General features: G+C 42.8%; 1 protein-coding gene across 1 annotated transcript in view; it reads right to left on the bottom strand.

Annotated features, from left to right (window-relative positions):
- The window catches only part of LOC106591088 (integrin alpha-11), a 215535-nt gene that overhangs the window by 173561 nt on the left and 17696 nt on the right, over window positions 1-24278 (bottom strand). Inside the window, exons 2-8 of the mRNA XM_082957948.1 lie at window positions 18777-18888; window positions 3340-3449; window positions 2317-2408; window positions 1817-1931; window positions 1524-1651; window positions 1162-1310; window positions 736-880 (exon numbers count right to left, since the gene is read on the bottom strand). Coding sequence (XP_082814074.1) covers window positions 736-880; window positions 1162-1310; window positions 1524-1651; window positions 1817-1931; window positions 2317-2408; window positions 3340-3449; window positions 18777-18888 — 851 coding nt within the window. The remainder of the gene's footprint in view (window positions 1-735; window positions 881-1161; window positions 1311-1523; window positions 1652-1816; window positions 1932-2316; window positions 2409-3339; window positions 3450-18776; window positions 18889-24278) is intronic.

The following is a 24278-nucleotide window of genomic DNA, read 5'->3' on the forward strand; positions in this document are numbered from 1 at the left end:
CGCACTGTACACACAGGTACACAGATTTTGTGTTGTAGATATGTGGTAGTAGAGTAGGGGCCTGAGGACACACACTTAATGTGTTGTGAAATCTGTTGTTAATGTATTGTAATGTTTTTTAAATTGTTTAACTGCCTTCATTTTGCTTGACCCCAGGTAGAGTAGCTGCTTCCTTGGCAGCAGCTAATGGGGATCCATAATAAATAACAAAATACAAATGTTAGCTAGCTAGTTAAATGTGGGGTGGAAAAATGCACTTATTGTCAGTTAGCTAGTTAGTTACAGGTCCTTCTCTATTTACTAGCTACCGTAACATTGCTTCATGCCTCCAAAAATGACCAGCTGTTTCCAGTTATGCTCACATTTAGTGGTTTATGACATTTTGATAACTTTTGGACATTAGAGCAACGGCAGTGGAAAAACTTAAACAAGGGAGAGAGGACAGGAAGGAGACAGAGACGGTGACTCACAGCGATGATGTAACAGGAGAGAGGACAGGAAGGAGACAGAGACGGTGACTCACAGTGATGGTGTAGCAGGAGAGAGGACAGGAAGGAGACAGAGACGGTGACTCACAGTGATGGTGTAGCAGGAGAGAGGACAGGAAGGAGACAGAGAGGGTGACTCACAGTAATGGTGTAGCAGGAGAGAGGACAGGAAGGAGACAGAGACGGTGACTCACAGTGATGGTGTAGCAGGAGAGAGGACAGGAAGGAGACAGAGAGGGTGACTCACAGCGATGGCATATCGGGTGATGCCATCCTTCTCGCTGTCCTCGATGGCCTGTTGAAGGTCAGGGCTGTCATGTGACTCCCCGTCAGTGATCACAATCATCACCTTCTTGGCGCCTCGTCGGGCTCCTCGCTTGAATGCTTCTGAGCTGTGGCATGTGATTTATTAAATTCATATTTGAAAGGTTCAAAGTTTATAGCCAAAAAGTGGGATTTGAGTAATAACCCAGAATAAGGTAACAAATACAGTATTTAATGTTTTTTTAATAGTCTTCTATTACTATTACCTAGTGTCATTTACAATAATTTACTGTATGTCATTATAGTTGTATTTGTTGTGAGATACAATAGATTGACAACTTTCAATACTATACTGATTCAATATTAGGGATATTGCTGATGTAGTTTCATATCAGTTAGGGAGTCTTACCGAGCAACGTTGATGCCGAGTGCCGTGTTGGTTTCCTCTCCGCCTCTCTGGTGGATGTTGCTTGCTCTCTTCACCACCTCCTCCACTGACTTGTAGTCATTCAGATGGAACTCATGCACCACCTTCTCCCCATACTGCACCACTCCAACCTGAACAATATCACTCACATACATTATAACAGGGCTGTTTAACTCCAGGTCTGGAGGGACAAATCACGTCTGGTTTTCATTCTACTAATCAGCAACTTAGACTCAGACAACATCATCCTTTGGCACTCCAGACCTAGAGTTGAACCATGAAAACTGGGGCATAACAGGCAATTCAACCAGGTTAGCCAGAGCGACACATTTCCCATAACTCACCTGTATCTGGCCTGGTCCAATGTAGAACTTCTGTAGAATGTTGATAAGAAAGGCTTGCACCTCCGTCCAGGGGTAGATGGAGTTGGAACCATCCAGAACGATCACTATATCCATGTAGGTCTCACACCCTAGCAGAGAAAGACACAATAATGTCTGAACTGCACCATCAATGCAACCTTTACGGATGAGCAATGGGAAACAGTCTAATGCATTACAATCAATAATGACTTATACTTATGGAAGAAGATCCATAAAACATTGCCAAACAGGAAAGGGGCATGCTCTGTATTTACTCTGGAAGGCTGGAGCTATGGTTTTGGAGAATTTGAAGCTGGCGTTGACTCGAGAGCATATCCCAGTGCTGTAGTATGAGCTGCCACACTCATAGGACCATAGGGGTCCACAGACCTGTACAACACACAAGAAAACACATTCAGCACAGCAAGTACCCTTGAGACATGTACCGTGTACCATGGGCCTACGCTGGATGAAAAGGTCATCAGAAAAACAAAATGTGGTTCCTGTGCCACTACAGGAGGATGGTGGCATCTTAATTGAGGAGGACGGGCTCATGGTAATGGCTGGAGCGGAATAGGTTGAATGATATCGCATACATCAAACCCATGGTTTAATGCCATTCCATTTGCTCCGTTCCAGTCATTATTATGAGCCGCTCCTCTCAGCAGCCTCCACTGTTCTTCACATACCCCTGAAATTGACCACCAAGTTAGTCTCTGTGGAAACCACACATAATGACGCCATACTTTTGATAGACTGTGTGTTCATCACTAACCACAAAGCTATTGTCTTTGGGGTTGGTTGTCAGCGTCATCCCCAGCCTCATCTTGTCTTTTCGCTCGGCGACATTGGTCAGAGATATCCTTCCTTGAGGAACAAGAAAAGACAGTGTCAAAGAAATAACAATGTTTATTCTAACAGCTTGATGTTTCTATAGCTTTTGAAGACTTTTGCGTATATTTTTCACTTATGCTATGTACCTGCGGGCAAGTCGCTTCACAAGCTTCTGCAAACCCACTGACTATACATGGCAGTAAGAAGGTGATACTAGATGATACTAGATCTCCCAACTAAAGGACGAAACACCTGTCCTTTGAGGCAGTGTCCAGAGCATTTTACTGCAGTGGGCTAAATCAGGGTAACAGAGTGATTATTGGTAGTCTTAAACAAATCTAGTCTGAAACAAAAGTAGACACCTCACACACATGGTTATGGGGTTAAAAGAAGACATCTGTACCATGTCAGATATAGAGCTGAAATGTCTGTGCGTCCCAATATGACACATTATATACATCAGAGAAGACTGAAATATAATAAAACACTGGATTTTCAGCAGGTTTTTTGAAATAATGTTTATTAATTATGAAATTATGAAAAAATATTAACAACATTAGAGGGCGATTTGATAATTTGACTGCAGGAAAAGAGCTTCTGGGAACTAGGTTCGTTAAAGTTGTCAAGCCAGGCGTAGCAGTGTCTACACCATACAATATCTGCCAGCTAGTTCACACATCTTGCTGTGTCTCTCTGTACAACACAGTACAGATAGGTCTCATCTAAGTAAACGTGTGGACGTGTGGCGTGATGCCTAGGAGGATACAGACGTGGAAATGTACATAAACTGTTAAAGGTGGAATGAACAGCACGGTCCCCAGATTCCACTCTCACACAACCTATGAACACACATATAAGGCACGTACATATGCACACACTCTAACGGCTACAACACACACACATCCATCTCATGAGGCACAGTAGGCACATGTCAAGTCTGTGAGAGTTGATAGTTATACTGTACCTAGGTTGAGTTTGGAGCAGCTGCCATTGGACCGTTTGCCCAATGGGCATTTGTACACATCCCCTGTCTGGTGGTGACCATTGGTTTCATATGGAGCTCCCACCAATAACCTGTGAAACACAAAACAAGACAGTCGAAATCCCAAAAACTGAATAGCATATTATAATTGTTTTGTATTAATAGTATTAGTTGTGACGTTGTAAAAACATAGTGATAACATTGAAGGCACTTCTCCTAATGACGTTTCATCTGATAAGATATAATGGTGTGAAAGAGATGGCATTTAAACTCTGCTACAACGATTTATCTGACTGGAATGTCTTCGCTAACTCAACAAACACACACCCAATGAGTATCAGAGCAGGTATTTGAAACACTTGTGATCTTCCTTGTTTGTGACTGGCTGTGTTCCTGTGGGAGCATGTTGACTTCTCCCCTGACCCCAGACTGACACGCACATAAACACACTGGCCTATAAACACTGGATCCACTCCACATTGACCCTGGGAAGATTCTCTCTCTCTCGCTCTCTCTCTCAGCATGTTAACTTCTCCTCTGACTGCAGACTCTCTCTCGTGTTCTCTCTTTTGCTCTCTCTCAACCTCTCCTTCTCTCTCTCTCTCTCTCTCTCCCCCCCCCCCCCCCCCCCCCCCCCCCCCCCCCCCTCCCACACACACACACACACACACACACACACACACACACACACACACACACACACACACACACACACACACACACAGAAAAAGAGATAGAGAAGGCAAGAGGTCATACCGGCTAGACGGATACACACGTGTGACTGAATGACTTCCTTGGGGCTAAATACTACCCACATGTTCTCTGACCATGGGTCACCATGAGTTCTCCTTGGCTGAAACACAAGCAGGCTCAGAGTTCTTTGGTCATGACGTAGAGCTCAGGGGAAGGTAGTTTGTCACTCGACTTTGGGGTTGGACGTCAGTGTCAGGTCAGGATGATCTTGTAAATGTCGTAGATGTCAGTGAAGGCTTTCGATTACTTAATGTGGTGGAGCATTTAAAACACTCTGTGTTTAAGTCAGGGCTGGGTGGACAGATAAAAGCCTCCTGAAGTATCTGAGATAGAAGGGCTCTTTGTATTCTTGGGTAGGAACAAGAGACTGTTGCCAAGACGTTTATGTGACAGGATGAAAACACAAAATGCAGATGGGTTTTCTTGATTATCTCTTGACGTTTCACCTTTTAACACATTGTCTTGGTACATGAAGTTCTTATAGGTGATGACAAACTTCACCTGATACTCCTCATACATAAACACAGATCTCCTCAAAGTTTAGCATATGATATCTTTAGATCAGACACCAACACATGATTACCATCATGCAATATATTGTTATATTGTTTTACAAGAGCTTCTAAAAGTAACCTAAGCTGTCAACACAAGAAACATATGTAGCCCAAGACGAATCAAATCAAAATCAAATCAAATCAAATTGTGCTTGCCACATGCGCCGAATACAACTGTTGTAGACCTTACAGTGAAATGCTTATTTACAAGCCCCTAACCAACAATGCAGTTTTAAGAAAATACCTACAAAAAAGTAACAAATTAAAGTAACAAACAATAGAGCATGCTCTCGATGGTGCAGCTGTAGAACCTTTTGAGGATCTGAGGACCCATGCCAAAGTTTTGTCGTTCCCTTTTCACGATTGTCTTGGTGTGCTTGGACCATGTTAGGATGCCAAGGAACTTGAAGCTCTCAACCTGCTCTACTACAGCCCCGTTGATGAGAATGGGGGCGTGCTCGGTCCTCCTTTTTCTGTAGTCCACAATAATCTCCTTTGTCTTGATCACGTTGAGGGAGAGGTTCTTGTCCTTGCACCACACAGTCAGATCTCTGACCTCCTCCCTATAGGCTGTCTCATCGTTGTCGGTGATCAGGCCTACCACTGTTGTGTCATCTGCAAACTTAATGATGGTGTTGGAGTTGTGCCTGCCGTGCCTGGCCGTGCAGTCATGAGTGAACAGGGAGGACAGGAAGGGACTGAGTACGCATCCTTAAGGGGCCCCCGTGTTGAGGATCAGCATGGCGGATGTGTTGTTACCTACCCTTACCACCTGGGCTACAAAGGATAGTGGCATGCAAAGGAGCAATTCACTCACCAGGTCAGAGGTGTCCCAAAAGGAAGGGACCACATTTACATTTAACATTTACATGTTAGTCATTTAGCAGGCGCTCTTATCCAATTAGGGTTAAGAGCCTTGCTCAAGGGGCACATCGGTAGATTTGACCCGACAGGCTACTTGCCAACACTTGACACCCCTTTATAGCAAAACCAGACCACCATCAATTTACTGCCTCGAGTTATGGATCATCCACATAAACCTCTGTAGTTTTAAAACATGTCTCCATCACATTGTTCCTATGAGGTAACGTTTTAGTGGTGTGGTATACATAATGGTGGTATAATGGTTACCTAAACAAAACATGACACTTGACATCAACATCCTTGGTCATCTAGAACTACTACGACAGGTTTCTTGAGATTATGACATCATACAATATTCAAGTAGTAAACTGGTGTTACGTTCCCCAGTTTCTGTTATGGGTTGTATGTGTTTGAATGTGTGTATTTCAGGAAATGGTTTTCTGAAGTCCAAAGCAGCTGATTGGTTGGCCCCATTTCAGATTGGTGTTCTGACCCCGCCCTCTCGTCAGGAGACACAGCTGTCTGCAATTAGCGACTCCTTCTGTAGCTTGAAAAGCCAGTGTTCCTTTGTCAGGAAGTGAGAGCTTCTTGGATGTTTTGTGTTGGTTGTTGTGCAGAGACAGTTTTGGTGAAAGTATTTTGTAGCTGCTACTTCTGAGGTATGCGTGTGCCAATAGGACTGTGTTTTTGATTATTGAACTTGTTCACTTTAAGTTTGTATTATTCTGTTTCATTTGTTCCTGGGGGGAGGGGAAGGCACCTCACCTCACCTAAATTCCTAGTAAACGGTAATATTCTCTGCCTTTCATCCTTACTTGCACCTACAATTACATACCTCTTACACTCCACGGGGAGTTGAGTGTAGCAGGGTGTTGCGTTCCTCCAAGAGGTGTGCGTAACACTGGTATCATAAGTGCAGGTCATGTCAACTGAAACGGAAGCTTTGTATGTCTTTGAATAAGGTACCTTATGAGCACTGACCTTTCTGATAGCTACTTTATTGAGGAAAAATGTATACTGAACAAAAAATATAAACACTACATGTAAAGTGTTGGTCTCAGGTTTCATGAGCTGAAAAAAAAAGATCCCAGAAATGTTTCATACGCACGAAGTTCATTTCTCTCAAATTTTGTGCACAAATTTGTTTACATCCATCTTAGTGAGTGTTTTTCCTTTGCCAAGATAATCCATCCACCTGACAGGTGTGGCATATCAAGAAGTTAAACAGCATGATCATTACCGAAGTGCACCTTGTGCTGGGGACAATAGAAGGCCACTCTAAAATGTGCAGTTTTGTCACACAACGCCACAGATGTCTCAAGTTGAGGGAGCATGCAATTTGAAGGTTGACTGCAGGAATGTCCACCAGAGCGGTTACAAGTGAATTGCATGTTAATTTCTCTACTACAAGCCACCTCCAGCGTCATTTTAGACAATTTGCCAGTACGTCCAACCGGCCTCACAACCGCAGGCCATGTGTAACCATGCCAGCCCAGGCCCTCCACATCCTGCTTCTTCACCTGTGGGATCGTCTGTGACCAGCCACCTGGACAGCTGATGAAAATGAGTATATCTGTTATATAGCCATTTTATTGTGTGGAAAAACTTGTTTTGATTGGCTGGGCCTGGCTCCCCAATGGGTGGGCCTATACCCTCCCTGCCCCACCCATGGCACCGCTCCTACTCAGTCCTGTGAAATCCATAGATTAGGGACTAATGAATTTATTTCAATTGACAGATTTCCATATATGAGCTGTAACTCAGTAAAGTTGTTGCATGTTGTTTTTGTTCAGTATACTTACTCTGACTGAGGTATGTGGTTTTCCCACCTAGCTATCATATGATGAATGCACTAACTGTAAGATGCTCTAGATAAGTCATTTAGCAGATGCTCTTAATGTAAAATGTAGCATGTAGGAAATGTCGAGAAATATGACTCAAACCTAAAAGATTGCTCAGCTTCCTTCAAAAACTATCAAATTTCCCAAGTGTATTTATTTATATTGAAGAGAGAGAGATATATAAAAGATGTGCAACAATTCAGATCGTAGCCAAAGAGTGAAGCTGTTAACTGGGCTGCACATGCAGTCTATGGCAGCCAGGCTGAGACACACACTAGTGGCGAGGGGACTGTGTCTGGGATCAACTGTCCAAGTCTCACAGACTCTGGAAATGATTTTCACCTCTGGAGCTCCAGCAGTGCTCATATTTTCATAGCTATGAATAGGATGATTATTGCTGAGGTTACTGCTGTCCTCTGGCACAGTGTGATACTGTAGACTGAGAGAGTTCAGGCTGGGACATGGCTACCTTCAGAGAAATGGGACCCATTGTTTCCTTTTGACTTGAAGGTCTCCTTTAACTCCCAGTCAGTCTCATGAAGAGCTGTTAAAACAATCATCGCTGAACATTCATTAAGGTCAGCCATGTAGCATCATTGTGGATAAGGTAATGCTGGTATAAACAAAATAACCTGACCCTAAATGGACGCCCGGACGTATTCTCTCAGTTATTGAGCCCCGCCTTATCTCAGCTCACTGGTTACCATAACAGCATCCACCCGTAGCACGCGCTCCAGCAAGTATATTTCACTGGTCACCCCCAAAGCCAATTTCTCCTTTGGCCGCCTTTCCTTTCAGTTCTCTGCTTCCAATGTCTGGAACAAACTACAAAAATCACTGAAGCTGGAGACTCATATATCCCTCACTAACTTTAAGCACCAGCTGTCAGAGCAGCTCACAGATCACTGCACCTGTACATAGCCCATCTGTAAATAGCCCATCCAACTACCTCATCTCCATACTGTTATTTATTTATTTATTTTTGCTCCTTTGCACCCCAGTATCTCTACTTGCACATTCATCTTCTGCACATCTATCACTCTAGTGTTTAATTGCTAAATTGTAATTATTTCGCCACTATGGCCTATTTATTGCCTTACCTCCCTAATCCTACCTCATTTGCACACACTGTATATAGACTTTTCTACTGTGTTATTGACTACTTTTGTTTATTCCATGTGTAACTCTGTTGTTTGTGTCACACTGCTTTGCTTTATCTTGGCCAGGCCGCAGTTGTAAATGAGAACTTGTTCTCAACTAGCCTAACTTGTGAAATAAATAAAATAAATAAATTGAGGAATGCAGGATTTGGGGTTTGTGGAAGCGCCATACCAAATCCGAAGCATGAATGAGCTAATGTCTTTCACATTTGGTGGAGGAAGGAGAGGTATTTATGCTATGAAACCATACCTCTGCCCTTAACATGAGACTCTGTGCAACTTCAATGACATTGCTCTCTCATCACATTCCATGTGTGTACGTAGACAGGATCAGAACGGTTTTGGCCCAAATTTGCCAATCCCCAAAGTACTCAGCAACTTGCACTCTATGTTTCATAAGAGCTCTGTCAAGTCATTACATAACCTAATAACTCTGCGGTAAGATTAGCATCTTTCAACCAAGACGTCCAGACCAACTTTAAGCAAAGAGGACATAAGATTTGTAGGTTTGCCGGAACCAGATTAAGCATAGTCCTGGACTAAAAAGCTTGCTCAACGTAGAATATAGTAGAAGGTCCATAGCGTTCACACAATGCGGGTGTCAAAAACTATACAGTATACTCATGCTTGTTAATTAAGTCTTTAGCTTTGTCCTTCAGCTTCAACAACATCAGGTTCAACTTTCAATGAAAGCTGAAGGTTCAGATAACAGGCAACAGTATTTCAACTGAACCACTGAGGATTGGCTGTGAATTGGCTGAAGAACGGCTGAGGAGCGCCTGAGGAAAAGCTGAAGAACTTCTTAGACTCCCTGTGTCTCCAAGTGTTGCGTGACTCGTGACCACGCCAAGGTGAAATGTCAAGTCTCAGCTGGAGCGACCCGGTGCCATGGCAGGAAAACAAACAGAAAGAAGAGACAGTGGGAGGTATGGAGGTGTGGAGGAGAAACCGGTACGTGTGCCCATTTATCCCCACAGCGCTCTCACATGGGGCTACTCTTCAAACAGTCCTGGACGGACACGTGGGACAAACAGGCATTCTTGAAATGGCAACCCCATGTTAACAGTGTATTTTAACTAGATATTGAATTATGGAGAGTCATTATAAGCTTTCAGCTACATTGTTTTCCAAATCATGTGATTTGCAACATGATGGTTTCCCCTCAAGGACTTTCAATTTGGGGGAGCATTCAAAGGAATTTAAATTGTAACAATTACTGACATTGCCCATAAGCCTCTGTGCCAAATACCAAAGCTCTGCCGACTTTTTCCCGTCTTACAAAGAGCTGTCTGATTTTCTTGAAAGCTCAGCTTGGTATTTGGATAGGAACAACATCACAGTCTCACTCAGCTTGAAAATGACTATAAACGAGCGTTTTATGACCCAGAAAGTTCAGATTGCCTTCCTGAGGACTAACAGTAGAAAATAGCACTACCTGACCTCTACAGTATATGTCAGTAGACTGGCTTGAGCAAGAACCCATCTTGGGACAATGTAATAAAGTGTCTGTGGAACAATGGGTTTTCTGTGGAGTTTCTGTGGAAAAAAGCTTTACTTCTTACAGTATCTTGGGAATCTTCATAGCACATCTGCTGAGTTCAGGGTTTCTTCAGTCTATTGTTTCTTGAGAAGGTGATATAACACGGAGGATATTTTACAATATCAACTCTTTCTAACCAAGTCCAAGCAGTTGCTCATCATCAACAGATAGTTTGTTGATAGTGTGACCATCTGTGGAGTATCTATATGGGACTATCCACATAAAGTGGGACCGTCTCTTTCCACAAGTCTTTTTAACCTTACAGTGAACGGACACTAAAGTGTTGAGGCATCCTTCAAATGTCAATTATATTTTTTACTTTCTTGTTTGCCAAACAGACAGACAGACATAGACAGACAGACAGCCAGACACATAGACAGACACAAATACCAGACAATGTACACAGTGACACCTATAAGAACAGTGAAAGTCTCACCTCTTAGGTCACCCACGGTGCCACAGCATTCCACAAAAGTGTCATGACATTGGTGAACACACACGGTTCTCTAACGGGGAGCTGTCTGCTACATCAAAGACACATGTCAACATTGAAAAAACTCAACTTCAGTACCCCTTTTCAAACCTTCACTACCCGCTGAATTCCTGGCATCACAGACTCATTCATCACTCCTTGAAAAAAGGCCAAGACTACGACCCGTGACATTTACACAATGCGAGCTGTGTTAACTGGGGGTCTACTTCCCACATCACAGGCATGCTACTGCGTTCAGGTTTCAGTTGATTGATATCTGGGGCAGTGGTCCAGGTGCTGGGGTTCTGCTTCCCACATCACAGGCATGCTACTGCATTCAGGTTTCAGCTGATTGATATCTGGGGCAGTGGTCCAGGTGCTGGGGGTCTTGGACTAAACACAGGCCAGCTTACCCACTGCCTAGTGACCAGAGAGTGGATTCCTGAGTGGCACGCATCTCTGATAAGTCTACCCAACACTAACCATCCAGTTGATGTGTACCCAACACTATCCATCTGGTGGATGTCTACCCAACACTATCCATCTAGTGGATGTCTACCCAACACTATCCATCTAGTGGAGGTCTACCCAACACTAACCATCCGGTGGATGTGTACCCAACACTATCCATCTGGTGGATGTGTACCCAACACTATCCATCTGGTGGACGTCTACCCAACACTATCCATCTGGTGGACGTCTACCCAACACTATTCATCTAGTGGACGTCTACCCAACATTATCCATCTAGTGGATGTCTACCCAACATTATCCATCTAGTGGACGTCTACCCAACACTATCCATCTAGTGGAGGTCTACCCAACACTATCTATCTAGTGGACGTTTACCCAACACTATCCATCTAGTGGACGTCTACCCAACACTCCATCTAGTGGAGGTTTACCCAACACTATATATCTACTGGATGTCTACCCAACACTATCTATCTACTGGACGTCTACCCAACATTATCCATCTAGTGGAGGTCTACCCAACACTATCCATCTAGTGGATGTCTACCCAACATTATACATCTAGTGGAGGTCTACCTAACACTATATATGTACTGGACGTCTACCCAACACTATATATCTAGTGATGTCTACCCAACACTATCCATCTAGTGGACGTCTACCCAACATTATCCATCTAGTGGAGGTCTACCCAACACTAACCATCTAGTGGAGGTCTACCCAACACTAGCCATCCAGTGGAGGTCTACCCAACACTATCCATCTAGTGGATGTCTACCCAACATTATCCATCTAGTGGATGTCTACCCAACACTATCCATCTAGTGGACGTCTACCCAACACTATCCATCTAGTGGACGTCTACCCAACACTATCCATCTAGTGGACGTTTACCCAACACTATCCATCTAGTGGACGTCTACCTAACACTATCCATCTAGTGGATGTCTACCCAACATTATCCATCTAGTGGATGTCTACCCAACACTATCCATCTAGTGGAGGTTTACCCAACACTATATATCTACTGGATGTCTACCCAACACAATATATCTACTGGACGTCTACCCAACACTATCTATCTACTGGACGTCTACCCAACATTATCCATCTAGTGGATGTCTACCCAACACTATTCTTCTAGTGGAGGTCTAGTCAACATTATCCATCTAGTGGATGTCTACCCAACACTATCCATCTAGTGGATGTCTACCCAACACTATCCATCCAGTGGACGTCTACCCAACACTATCTATCTACTGGATGTCTACCCAACACTATTCTTCTAGTGGCGGTCTAGTCAACATTATCCATCAAGTGGAGGTCTACCCAACACTATCCATCTAGTGGCTGTCTACCCAACACTATTCTTCTAGTGGAGGTCTAGTCATCATTATCCATCTGAAGCTCTTCCCAGTGGTGTGAAGTACTTAAGTAAAAATACTTTAAAGCAGTACTTAAGTCATTTTTGGGAGTATCTGTACTTTACTATTGATATTTTTGGCAACTTTTACTTCACTGCATTCATAAAGAAAAGAATGTACTTTCTACTCCATACATTTTCCCTGACACCCAAAAGTACTCTAGTGGATGTCAACCCAACACTATATAGTCTAGTGGACGTCAACCCAACACTATATAGTATAGTGGACGTCAACCCAACACTATATAGTCTAGTGGACGTCAACCCAACACTATATAGTCTAGTGGACGTCAACCCAACACTATATAGTCTAGTGGACGTCAACCCAACACTATATAATCTAGTGGACGTCAACCCAACACTATATAATCTAGTGGACGTCAACCCAACACTATATAATCTAGTGGACGTCAACCCAACACTATATAATCTAGTGGACGTCAACCCAACACTATATAATCTAGTGGACGTTACTGAAACCAAGAGTGATTGCCAACCACCATGAAGAAGAAGAAGAAGAAAAACAATTGGATACAATGTTACAATCCTTTAAAAAGATGACTCTATATTAAATCATCAAGCACTGTATATTGCAAATATTGCACTGAGGTCAGTGTCTCACACAAGGTAACAGCTGTGTCTCTAACGGTGTGTAGTGATGTAGGTCAATCATTGTAGAAGTTTGTAGACATCCAGTGTTAGCTAGTCATATTTGTGTCTCATGGGCTAGGAAATACAAAGAACAGTGACAGCAAACGTTTCCTCAAGATACATGTGAAATTACTCAAATCAAACCTGAGCAATGCTGCCACCATTTTATTGATTAACTATGCTGGCAACAGTTGTGAGGTTCAATTCTGGTCCGTCACCCTGGCTGACACACTAAGATGATGTGAAAGCAGTCTTCAGGGTCCTGAAGATTGAACAGATGGAAGACTTCTGTCTTTCGCCTCACGATGAAGCAGGGAGAAGCTCACACACTCCCTTCATACCCTTGGACTCCTTTGCTACACAAACCACAGCTGACTAGCTAGTGTTGCCAACTTCCCTCCAACCATCACCATTAAAACACTCCCCCGCTATGCTCCTGAAATCAGTAACTGACTGGGTCGGCTGTGGGCCGGCCTGGGAGCTGCTACCGGGCCCTAAGGGCTCAGACGCACCAATAGCGTTTGCTGGCCGACAGTTCTTAGCACCTCTGAAGGTAATTTGTAAACAGAGTGCTCACAGATTTTACATGTAGAATCCCGTGACAAATTTAGCAGTTAGATGTCTCCAGCAGGTGGTACCTAAAACAGCATGCTGAACGATCGGCAGACGAACATTAGAGACAGATTTGGTGTGACGTGTGCGAGCCTTAAGAGAGTCTCTATAGTAGGGAAGTGGGTCATAGTGGTTAGAGTTTGTTATTACAGTGTTATTCAGCATGTATCAATGTGTTATTACAGTGTAATCCAGCCTTTATTAATGTGTTATTACACTGTAATCCAGCCTTTATTAATGTGTTATTACAGTGTAATCCAGCCTTTATTAACCGTGTTATTACAGTGTTATCAGCCTTTATTAACCGTGTTATTACAGTGTTATCCAGCCTTTATTAACATGTTATTACAGTGTAATTCAGCCTTTATTAACATTATTACAGTGTAATTCAGCCTTTATTAACATGTTATTACAGTGTAATCCAGCCTTTATTAACCATGTTATTACAGTGTAATCCAGACTTTATTAACCGTGTAATTACAGTGTTATCCAGCCTTTATTAATGTGTTATTACAGTGTAATCCAGCCTTTATTAATGTGTTATTACAGTGTTATCCAGCCTTTATTAACATGTTATTACAGTGTTATCCAGCCTTTATTAATGTGTTATTACAGTGTAATCCAGCCTTAATTAATGTGTTATTACAGTGTTATCCAGCCTTATTAACGTGTTATTAGTGTTATCCAACCTTTTTTAACATGTTATTACAGTGTTATCCAGCCTTTATTAACGTGTTATTACACTGTAATCCAGCCTTTATTAACGTGTTATTACAGTGTTATCCAGCCTTTATTAATGTGTTATTAGTGTTATCCAGCCTTTATTAACGTGTTATTACAGTGTTATCCAACCTTTTAACATGTTATTACAGTGTAATTGAGCCTTAATTAACGTGTTATTACAGTGTTATTCAGCCTTTATTAACGTGTTATTACACTGTAATCCAGCCTTTATTAACGTGTTATTACAGTGTTATCCAGCCTTTATTAACGTGTTATTAGAGTGTTATCCAGCCTTTATTAACGTGTTATTACAGTGTTATCCAACCTTTTAACATGTTATTACAGTGTAATTGAGCCTTAATTAACATGTTATTAGTGTTATCATCCTTTATTAACGTGTTATTACACTGTAATCCAGCCTTTATTAATGTGTTATTACAGTGTTATCCAGCCTTTATTAACGTGTTATTAGAGTGTTATCCAGCCTTTATTAACGTGTCATTACAGTGTTATCCAACCTTTTAACATGTTATTACAGTGTAATTGAGCCTTAATTAACGTGTTATTACAGTGTTATTCAGCCTTTATTAACGTGTAACTAATGTGTGGTTACTGTGGAACAATCGCTGATGTTTTAGCGTAGCCCCCGAGCGAAGGATAAACCATGTCTTTTCTAGATAATCCCAACAAAAGTTTCCTCAGTTTAACAAAAAGTCATTTTGAATATAGTTTCACAGCATTATACTTGTAATGGACTTGCATTGGAATATGAAATGCTGTAAACCCTGGAAGGACGTCCATGAATCCCATTCCAAACTGTATTACTCCTGGAGCCATGTTGTTTATGAAGAACACAGCCAAAGTTGTTGTGCCTCATTCCAAAATGTCTGTGTTTATCTGTCTCAGCGCACAGTTACCTCAGACGTGTGAGTCCTCTCTTGAGAGCCATATTCCTCACATGTCAACCTCATGAGACCTTTTTCTATGGGACAAGTAGGCATGGTAGACTGAGCAGCGTTCTACGCCATAAATACACTGGATTTTCAGTGTTTCTGTGGGTTTTGTGCCTGACAGTGTCCCAAGCATAAGTCTAAGTTAGCATGTCGATCATGTCGACTAAGAATGTCTACTTCATATTGTGAATCTTGTCTGACATGGTTGGCCTGCCATTTCATTCTCTATCAGAGCATCTGATTAAAGTCCAATCCAGTGAAACATATGCTCTACTATACTGCGCTTGTCAACTGCAATCGCTCTTCTTCATCTTGTAGCTCCAACTAGCACCATGGTAACATGCACTGCTCCCGCTCCTGTCTCGTTACAGCGCACACACACACACACACACACACACACACACACACACACACACACACACACACACACACACACACACACACGGCAAGAGAGCATGGGTGAGTTGTCATGCAGAGACATAAAATACCATATCCATCTCACCATGGGGCTGTATACACACTGGTGTCACTGTATTGAGAAATCTGTACTCAGTGATGTCACGTGATCCTTATTGCAAATAATGTCTGTCCTTTTCGCTTTTGCAAAGTTAAGCTTTTAAAAAGCTTTTTGGATTCTACAATCATACATAATACTGTATCAAATATTGTGTGCAGGTAAACTGCACACAATATATACACACAAATATAGATAAATAAAGATTTAACCAACAACAGTCCTGTAAAATTAATACTGGAAATGAACATGTTCTGTATTTAAACAAGGGGAATGTATTTAAACAAGGGGAATGTGTTAGACAAGGGGAATGTATTTAAACAAGGGGAATGTATTTAAACAAGGGGAATGTATTAGACAAGGGGAATGTATTAGACAAGGGGAATGTATTAGACAAGGGGAATGTGTTAGACAAGGGGAATGTATTTAAACAAGGGGAATGTATTTAAACAAGGGGAATGTATTAGACAAGGGGAATGTATTAGACAAGGGGAATGTATTAGACAAGGGGAATGTGTTAGACAAGGGGAATGTATTTAAACAAGGGGGATGTGTTAGAGAAGGGGAATGTATTTAAACAAGGGGAATGTGTTAGACAAGGGGAATGTGTTAGACAAGGGGAATGTATTTAAGCAAGGGGAATGTGTTAGACAAGGGGAATGTATTTAAACAAGGGGAATGTGTTAGACAAGGGGAATGTATTTAAACAAGGGGAATGTGTTAGACAAGGGGAATGTGTTAGACAAGGGGAATGTATTTAAGCAAGGGGAATGTGTTAGACAAGGGGAATGTATTTAAGCAAGGGGAATGTGTTAGACAAGGGGAATGTATTTAAACAAGGGGAATGTGTTAGACAAGGGGAATGTGTTTAAAGAAGGGAAATGTGTTTGTGACTCAGACATGTAAATAACAGACCATTTGGTTTTAATTTGTGTTAACAGCAACACATCCCCCCCCAAAAAATGAATGTCAGCAATCAAGTGTTTAAGATATATCACTTAGAAAATACAGAAATGCAGCCGGTATAAAAAAAACATGTATGTCTGGTTAGAAACAAAAATCTTTCCAATAACCCAGTTTAATAGATATAACGTAACTTTCTGTATAATAATGGAAGATAAGAACATAGAATTTTCTATTGAATGTTCTACTTATTTTTGGTACATTTTATATTCATAAAAGTAAATGCATAAAAACACAGCCTTTGCTTATTGTTTTTCTAAAAGAATGACTAAATTACTTAGAGACATTGAAATGTATAAGGGGCAAAAAGACTCCTGAAATTGATTATTGAATTAGAACTATTAGAAGACCTAATAGCTTAAGTTATGCCTTATTTGTAGACAATATTTTATTTTGTTATTATTTATTTATTTATTTGAGTATTTTTGTTTGTTTATTTAGCTATGTTGTACACCTTCCCACTGACTCTATGTATTTACACATTGGTAATAAACCACATGATGATACAGGAGAACGTACCTGGTTTCCCAAGTCTAAATTCAATGAAAGAATGTGGATAAATGTGTGTGTGTGTGCGTGTGCGTGTGCGGTGTGTGTGTGTGTGTGTGTGTGTGCGTGTGCGTGTGCGTGTGTGTGTGCGCGCACATCAGCACACACAGCTGGAACTGGGCGTCGCTCCAGTGTAGCCCTGGCCAGCAGACGTACAAAGTATGCCAGCGATGAATCCCAATCACCGCAGTGCCAGTTGGCCTAAACGTGTTTAGAACCAGTCAGTGTCTGCTATGAGGTAATATGATGAATGTGAAAGTCCGACTCAGGAGCTAAATTTGTGTTGCAAGGCACAAATCATGACAGGCAAATCCACACTACAGGAGAAATGGCTCGCTGTCTTTCCTGGCAGTGAAACGGATACATCTCCCTGTCTGGCTCCAGAGACCCGAGACAGACAGTAACAATGCTGTGTGTGTCAGCACTGGGAGACGTTGAACAGTAAATCTGCTTCATCTTTTACCTGACTTTAACCATCGCTCTCTGCAACGTGAGGAGGTTGTTACCTCCGAATAGTTAAAACAATGCACCCAAACAGATTCTCTCAGTAGTCACTTTGGGGATTGTTTGAAATTCACCTCGTCTTTTAGATTCTGAGACAGTACTATATGGACCTGGAGAGTCAGCAACCCAAGAGTTGTGTTTGTATATTTAGCTATGTTTGGCTTAGCATTTCACATCACAGTGTAAATTAAAAGCTGTGGCAAGACCCCTGTTAGCAGAGTCCTTAAAGCATGCTTACAGTACCTCACCTCAAAGCAGTTGAAAGTCAGTGAAGTGACAAAGTACATCAAGTAAATGAGAAACACACATTTAAGTGATAATGTGGTAGAGGAGCAAGCTAACAACACAGCTAACACAATCACTTCAAACTGAAGCTGGAAAGACAGCAAACTAGTTACACTTCAGTTTGTTGGATCTTTTTTCAGTTGACATTCCTTTGTATATATCCATACAAATGATGCTAGCTGATTCATGATTTCGACTGGCTGAGAAACATTGCCTGCCTGTCTGTCTCATCCCGACTACTGACACGTTCATTACTATGGTACAGCTGGAGATCCAATTTGAATATTGAAACAATGTTGCAAATTTTGGAGAGACAGGCAGCAAGGTTTATACAAAACGTCAGTCTAAAAGAAATGTGAGCTCTAGATGCTTTTTATGGTGGAGATCAAGTTTATAAATTGCGTGGCTGGGCTGATGAGACAGTGGATTGCGCAGTCAGATGGAACAGAGTAAATAGGCATTTTAACGTCATATATTTAGCCGGTATTAACTTGTGGAATAGACATCGGCTGGAATGCGGTTTTAACCAATCAGCATTCAGGATTTGACCCACCCGTTGTATAAAATGTAAATAATCGTCTTACCACTTTTGTCCCCCGGCAACGTGCTGCTGCACAGTGTATCCAAATTGGGCCTGCTTGGGACCTTTGATGATCCTGTGGTTCTTGGTGTCAATGTTGAAACCATCATGGAGCCCTGGAAACAAACACAGCAAGGCAAACACATGCCATTAATAGCATGCTTGGACAGCACATTATATTTACTGGCTACAACAGACATTTCCGAAAAAACTGTAGTTTTTTGCCTGTGACCTGAAGTGCAGCAGAAAGACTTCATGCTGGTTAAAACATAAACATCAGCCAAGTTACACAAACTCGAAGCGATAGATGGGAGTTTCATCAGAAACAGGACATGCGTGGGTTTGAGACTTTCACCCAACGGTACCAAGAGCATCACAGCTATAATTAGCCGGAAGGCGGCCATTTTGATGCTGACTTTGTAACCACCTTGTGCAAGAAGAATACAGAGATAGCATGCCAGAGAGGGTGTTCGTCTTGTCTTGATATTCAAATCAAATCAAGTCAAATTGTATTGGTCACATACACATGTTTAGCAGATGTTATTGCAGGTGTAGCGAAATGCTTGTGTTTCTAGCTCCAACAGTGTAGTAATATCTAGTGAGTAATTTCTAACAATTTCACAACAATACACACAAATCTAAAGTAAAGGAATGGAATTAAAAATATATAAATATTTGGACTAGCAATGTTGGAGCGGCATTGACTAAAATACAGTAGAATAGAATAGAATACATTATATACAAATAAGATGAGTAATGCAAAATATGTACAAATTATTATTAAATTGACTAGTGTTCCATTATTAAAGTGGCCAGTGATTTCAAGTCTATGTATATAGGCAGCAGCCTCTAAGGTGCTATTGAAAACAGGCTACCGCTGATGCCTCTGATCCAAGAAAACTATAGAATTTTCCCTTGGAATATCTCTAGGCCATGACACCTGGACTCCAGCACCTTAAGTATCTCGTACAGAAACAAACATAGCCATGGAGGTCTCGTGATGTCATGTCAGAATGATAATTGCTCACTGTAAACAGAGCCTTGTCCCGAAAGGCAAGCAGATATTTTACACTGTAGGGGCTGTAGGTAAACAGTAGAGCTGTCTGTCACTGAGTTTGATTGACATTGCTCAGTCTGCGTGAGGGTGGGTGGAAGGGGTGGATGGATGGCTGAAGGTTTTGTGTGAGGAGAAGCGGTAGTAGTCATATTGAAAGGGGTGGATGGATGGCTGAAGGTTTTGTGTGAGGAGAAGTGGTAGTAGTCATATTGAAAGGGGTGGATGGATGGCTGAAGGTTTTGTGTGAAGAGAAGCGGTAGTAGTCATATTGAAAGGGGTGGATGGATGGCTGAAGGTTTTGTGTGGGGAGAAGTGGTAGTAGTCATATTGAAAGGGGTGGATGGATGGCTGAAGGTTTTGTGTGAAGAGAAGTGGTAGTAGTCATATTGAAAGGGGTGGATGGATGGCTGAAGGTTTTGTGTGGGGAGAAGTGGTAGTAGTCATATTGAAAGGGGTGGATGGATGGCTGAAGGTTTTGTGTGAGGAGAAGCGGTAGTAGTCATATTGAAAGGGGTGGATGGATGGCTGAAGGTTTTGTGTGAAGAGAAGCGGTAGTAGTCATATTGAAAGGGGTGGATGGATGGCTGAAGGTTTTGTGTGAAGAGAAGTGGTAGTAGTCATATTGAAAGGGGTGGATGGATGGCTGAAGGTTTTGTGTGGGGAGAAGTGGTAGTAGTCATATTGAAAGGGGTGGATGGATGGCTGAAGGTTTTGTGTGAGGAGAAGCGGTAGTAGTCATATTGAAAGGGGTGGATGGATGGCTGAAGGTTTTGTGTGAAGAGAAGCGGTAGTAGTCATATTGAAAGGGGTGGATGGATGGCTGAAGGTTTTGTGTGAGGAGAAGCGGTAGTAGTCATATTGAAAGGGGTGGATGGATGGCTGAAGGTTTTGTGTGGGGAGAAGCGGTAGTAGTCATATTGAAAGGGGTGGATGGATGGCTGAAGGTTTTGTGTGAGGAGAAGTGGTAGTAGTCATATTGAAAGGGGTGGATGGATGGCTGAAGGTTTTGTGTGAGGAGAAGTGGTAGTAGTCATATTGAAAGGGGTGGATGGATGGCTGAAGGTTTTGTGTGAGGAGAAGCGGTAGTAGTCATATTGAAAGGGGTGGATGGATGGCTGAAGGTTTTGTGTGAAGATAAGCGGTAGTAGCTATATTGAAGATGATCATTCACGTTACAGTGCAGAAGACTGGATGTTGAAATCATGTAGCAGGTTACATGGATATTTACATCCTGCTCATTTAAATTGACATACTGTATACAAAGTATATTAAAGGAAAACTCCACAGAAAAACAATATTAACTTATTTTCTTTAAATACAGAAATACGGCCGGTATACAAAATGCATCATACCGACTGTATTTCTGTATTTTGAGATGTACAGTATGTCTTGAAAACTTGATTGCTGACTTTGCAAAACATTTTGGAACTATATCAACAATGGACTAATGAAACAAATACCAAAATAGATTTCCTTTTACTAGATGTCAACATTATGTAGCACTGAATGTAACACTAAAGTCAGGCCATTTACACAATAGCACCGATCAACACTGAATAACACTTATTTAAGGTTATTGCCATTGTACTTGACTAAGACAAGACTTTCCAACAAGAAGAACAGAAGCATACCTTATTGTCCTATTCTGAGGAAACGTAAATGAATCTATTTGTTTTCTACCAACACCCCGAGACAAACACATCATTCTAGATGCCATCTCCAGCATAAAGGCTGGAGATGGCATCTAGAATACTGATGCCAGGCAGCAGCCCTCTGATTGGCAGATCACTCTTCATCAGATGATGACTGACCATTGACTGTACGATGCTCACATCAGGGTAGGGAATTCCCTTCCCAGTCAAATTCGACCCCCTTAATTTTTTTTCTGTACATGAGATCAGATTTAGAAATCTACCACAGGTGCTGAGCTGAGAAAGATCAATAATTGCAACCCACATGCCTTCCCAGCTGTTTATTTCTGGTAGAAGTTGTGCAGAGCGTTTTAAGCACTGTGGTGAAACCCTGATTAGACCATGTGGGAACCATAATTCACAGACTAGACAAATTCATCTCAATGAACAAAATCAAAGGACCGCAAACACAACTATGGGAACTAATCAAAAGACAGACCGGATTTGTGATGGTGTAGATGAATTCTCCTCACTTCCTCTGGACACTAAGAGCATTATGGGAAAACGTAATTCCCTTCTGGATTAAATTAAAACGCGTATCAGAGATGATACTTTTTCAGCTTTTCTCGCTGTCACCAAGTTACCCAAAATGGCTTATTAATGAAAACAATGTCATGTGGATTTTTTATTTCCACCGGAGGAAGCAAGCAGCAAGCAAACGTTTGTTGAGAAGATGGAAGACATGAGTAGATCTTCTTGACAGAGAGGAGAGAGCACGACGGAAAACATAATCTTCGTCAACATAACTTCCTTTCAATCTGGCTCTTCATTCATCTATCTTCTCCTTCATCTCCAGCTGTATACAGTGTCTTCGTTTCACCGGTCTCAGGTCTCACACCACTTTATCTCTATATTATATACAGTGGAAGACAGACGTCTTGGCTACTGTAAGGTCAGGGTTCATGTTGGGATTTACATTTCATTGCAATTTTTCTTGTCTGAGGTAAAGGGCTATGAGCCAGCTTGTGATGACAGTGATATAACACTCTTCCTTGGAAGTAGAGCAGGAAATAGAGAGAGAAATTGAGAAGGACCAAGAGGAAGAAAGAGACAGCTTTAAAAGTCATCACGCTTAATGACATACAGTTAGAGTACTATTACTTGAAAAAAAAAAGTCAGAGCCCAGCCCAGTGAGCAGTCAGAACCCAGCCCAGTGAGCAGTCAGAACCCAGCCCAGTGAGCAGTCAGAACCCAGCCCAGTGAGTAGTCAGAACCCAGCCCAGTGAGTAGTCAGAACCCAACCCAGTTAGCAGTCAGAACCCAGCCCTGTGTGCAGTCAGAACTCATCCCAGTGAGCAGTCAGAACCCAGCCCAGTGAGCACTCAGAACCCAACCCTGTGAGCAGTCAGAACCCAACCCTGTGAGCAGTCAGAACCCAGCCCTGTGAGCAGTCAGAACCCAGCCCAGTGAGCAGTCAGAACCCAACCCAGTGAGCAGTCAGAACCCAGCACCTTGAGCAGTCAGAACCCAGCCCAGTGAGCAGTCAGAACCCAGCCCAGTGAGCAGTCAGAACCCATCCCAGTGAGCAGTCAGAACCCATCCCAGTGAGTGGTTAGAACCCATCCCAGTGAGCAGTCAGAACCCATCCCAGTGAGCAGTCAGAACCCATCCCAGTGAGCAGTCAGAACCGAACCCAGTGAACAGTCAGAACCCATCCCAGTGAGTGGTTAGAACCCAGCACAGTGAGCAGTCAGAACCCATCCCAGTGAGCAGTCAGAACCCAACCCAGTGAACAGTCAGAACCCATCCCAGTGAGTGGTTAGAACCCATCCCAGTGAGTGGTTAGAACCCAGCCCAGTGAGCAGTCAGAACCCATCCCAGTGAGCAGTCAGAACCCAGCCCAGTGAGCAGTCAGAACCCAGCCCAGTGAGCAGTCAGAACCCAACCCAGTGAGCAGTCATAACCCAACCCAGTGAGCAGTCAGAACCCAGCACCTTGAGCAGTCAGAACCCAGCCCAGTGAGCAGTCAGAACCCAGCCCAGTGAGCAGTCAGATCCCATCCCAGTGAGTGGTTAGAACCCATCCCAGTGAGCAGTCAGAACCCATCCCAGTGAGTGGTTAGAACCCATCCCAGTGAGCAGTCAGAACCCATCCCAGTGAGCAGTCAGAACCCAGCCCAGTGAGCAGTCAGAACCGAACCCAGTGAGCAGTCAGAACCCATCCCAGTGAGTGGTTAGAACCCAGCCCAGTGAGCAGTCAGAACCCATCCCAGTGAGCAGTCAGAACCCAACCCAGTGAACAGTCAGAACCCATCCCAGTGAGCAGTCAGAACCCATCCCAGTGAGTGGTTAGAACCCATCCCAGTGAGTGGTTAGAACCCAGCCCAGTGAGCAGTCAGAACCCATCCCAGTGAGCAGTCAGAACCCAGCCCAGTGAGTACTCAGAACCCAACCCTGTGAGCAGTCAGAACCCAACCCTGTGAGCAGTCAGAACCCAGCCCTGTGAGCAGTCAGAACCCAGCCCAGTGAGCAGTCAGAACCCAACCCAGTGAGCACTCAGAACCCAACCCTGTGAGCAGTCAGAACCCAACCCTGTGAGCAGTCAGAACCCAGCCCTGTGAGCAGTCAGAACCCAGCCCAGTGAGCAGTCAGAACCCAACCCAGTGAGCAGTCAGAACCCAACCCAGTGAGCAGTCAGAACCCAGCACCTTGAGCAGTCAGAACCCAGCCCAGTGAGCAGTCAGAACCCAGCCCAGTGAGCAGTCAGAACCCATCCCAGTGAGCAGTCAGAACCCATCCCAGTGAGTGGTTAGAACCCA

The sequence above is a fragment of the Salmo salar genome, chromosome 11 (assembly GCF_965601325.2).
Source record: "Salmo salar chromosome 11, fSalSal1, whole genome shotgun sequence".
NCBI classification, from domain to species: Eukaryota; Metazoa; Chordata; class Actinopteri; order Salmoniformes; family Salmonidae; genus Salmo; species Salmo salar.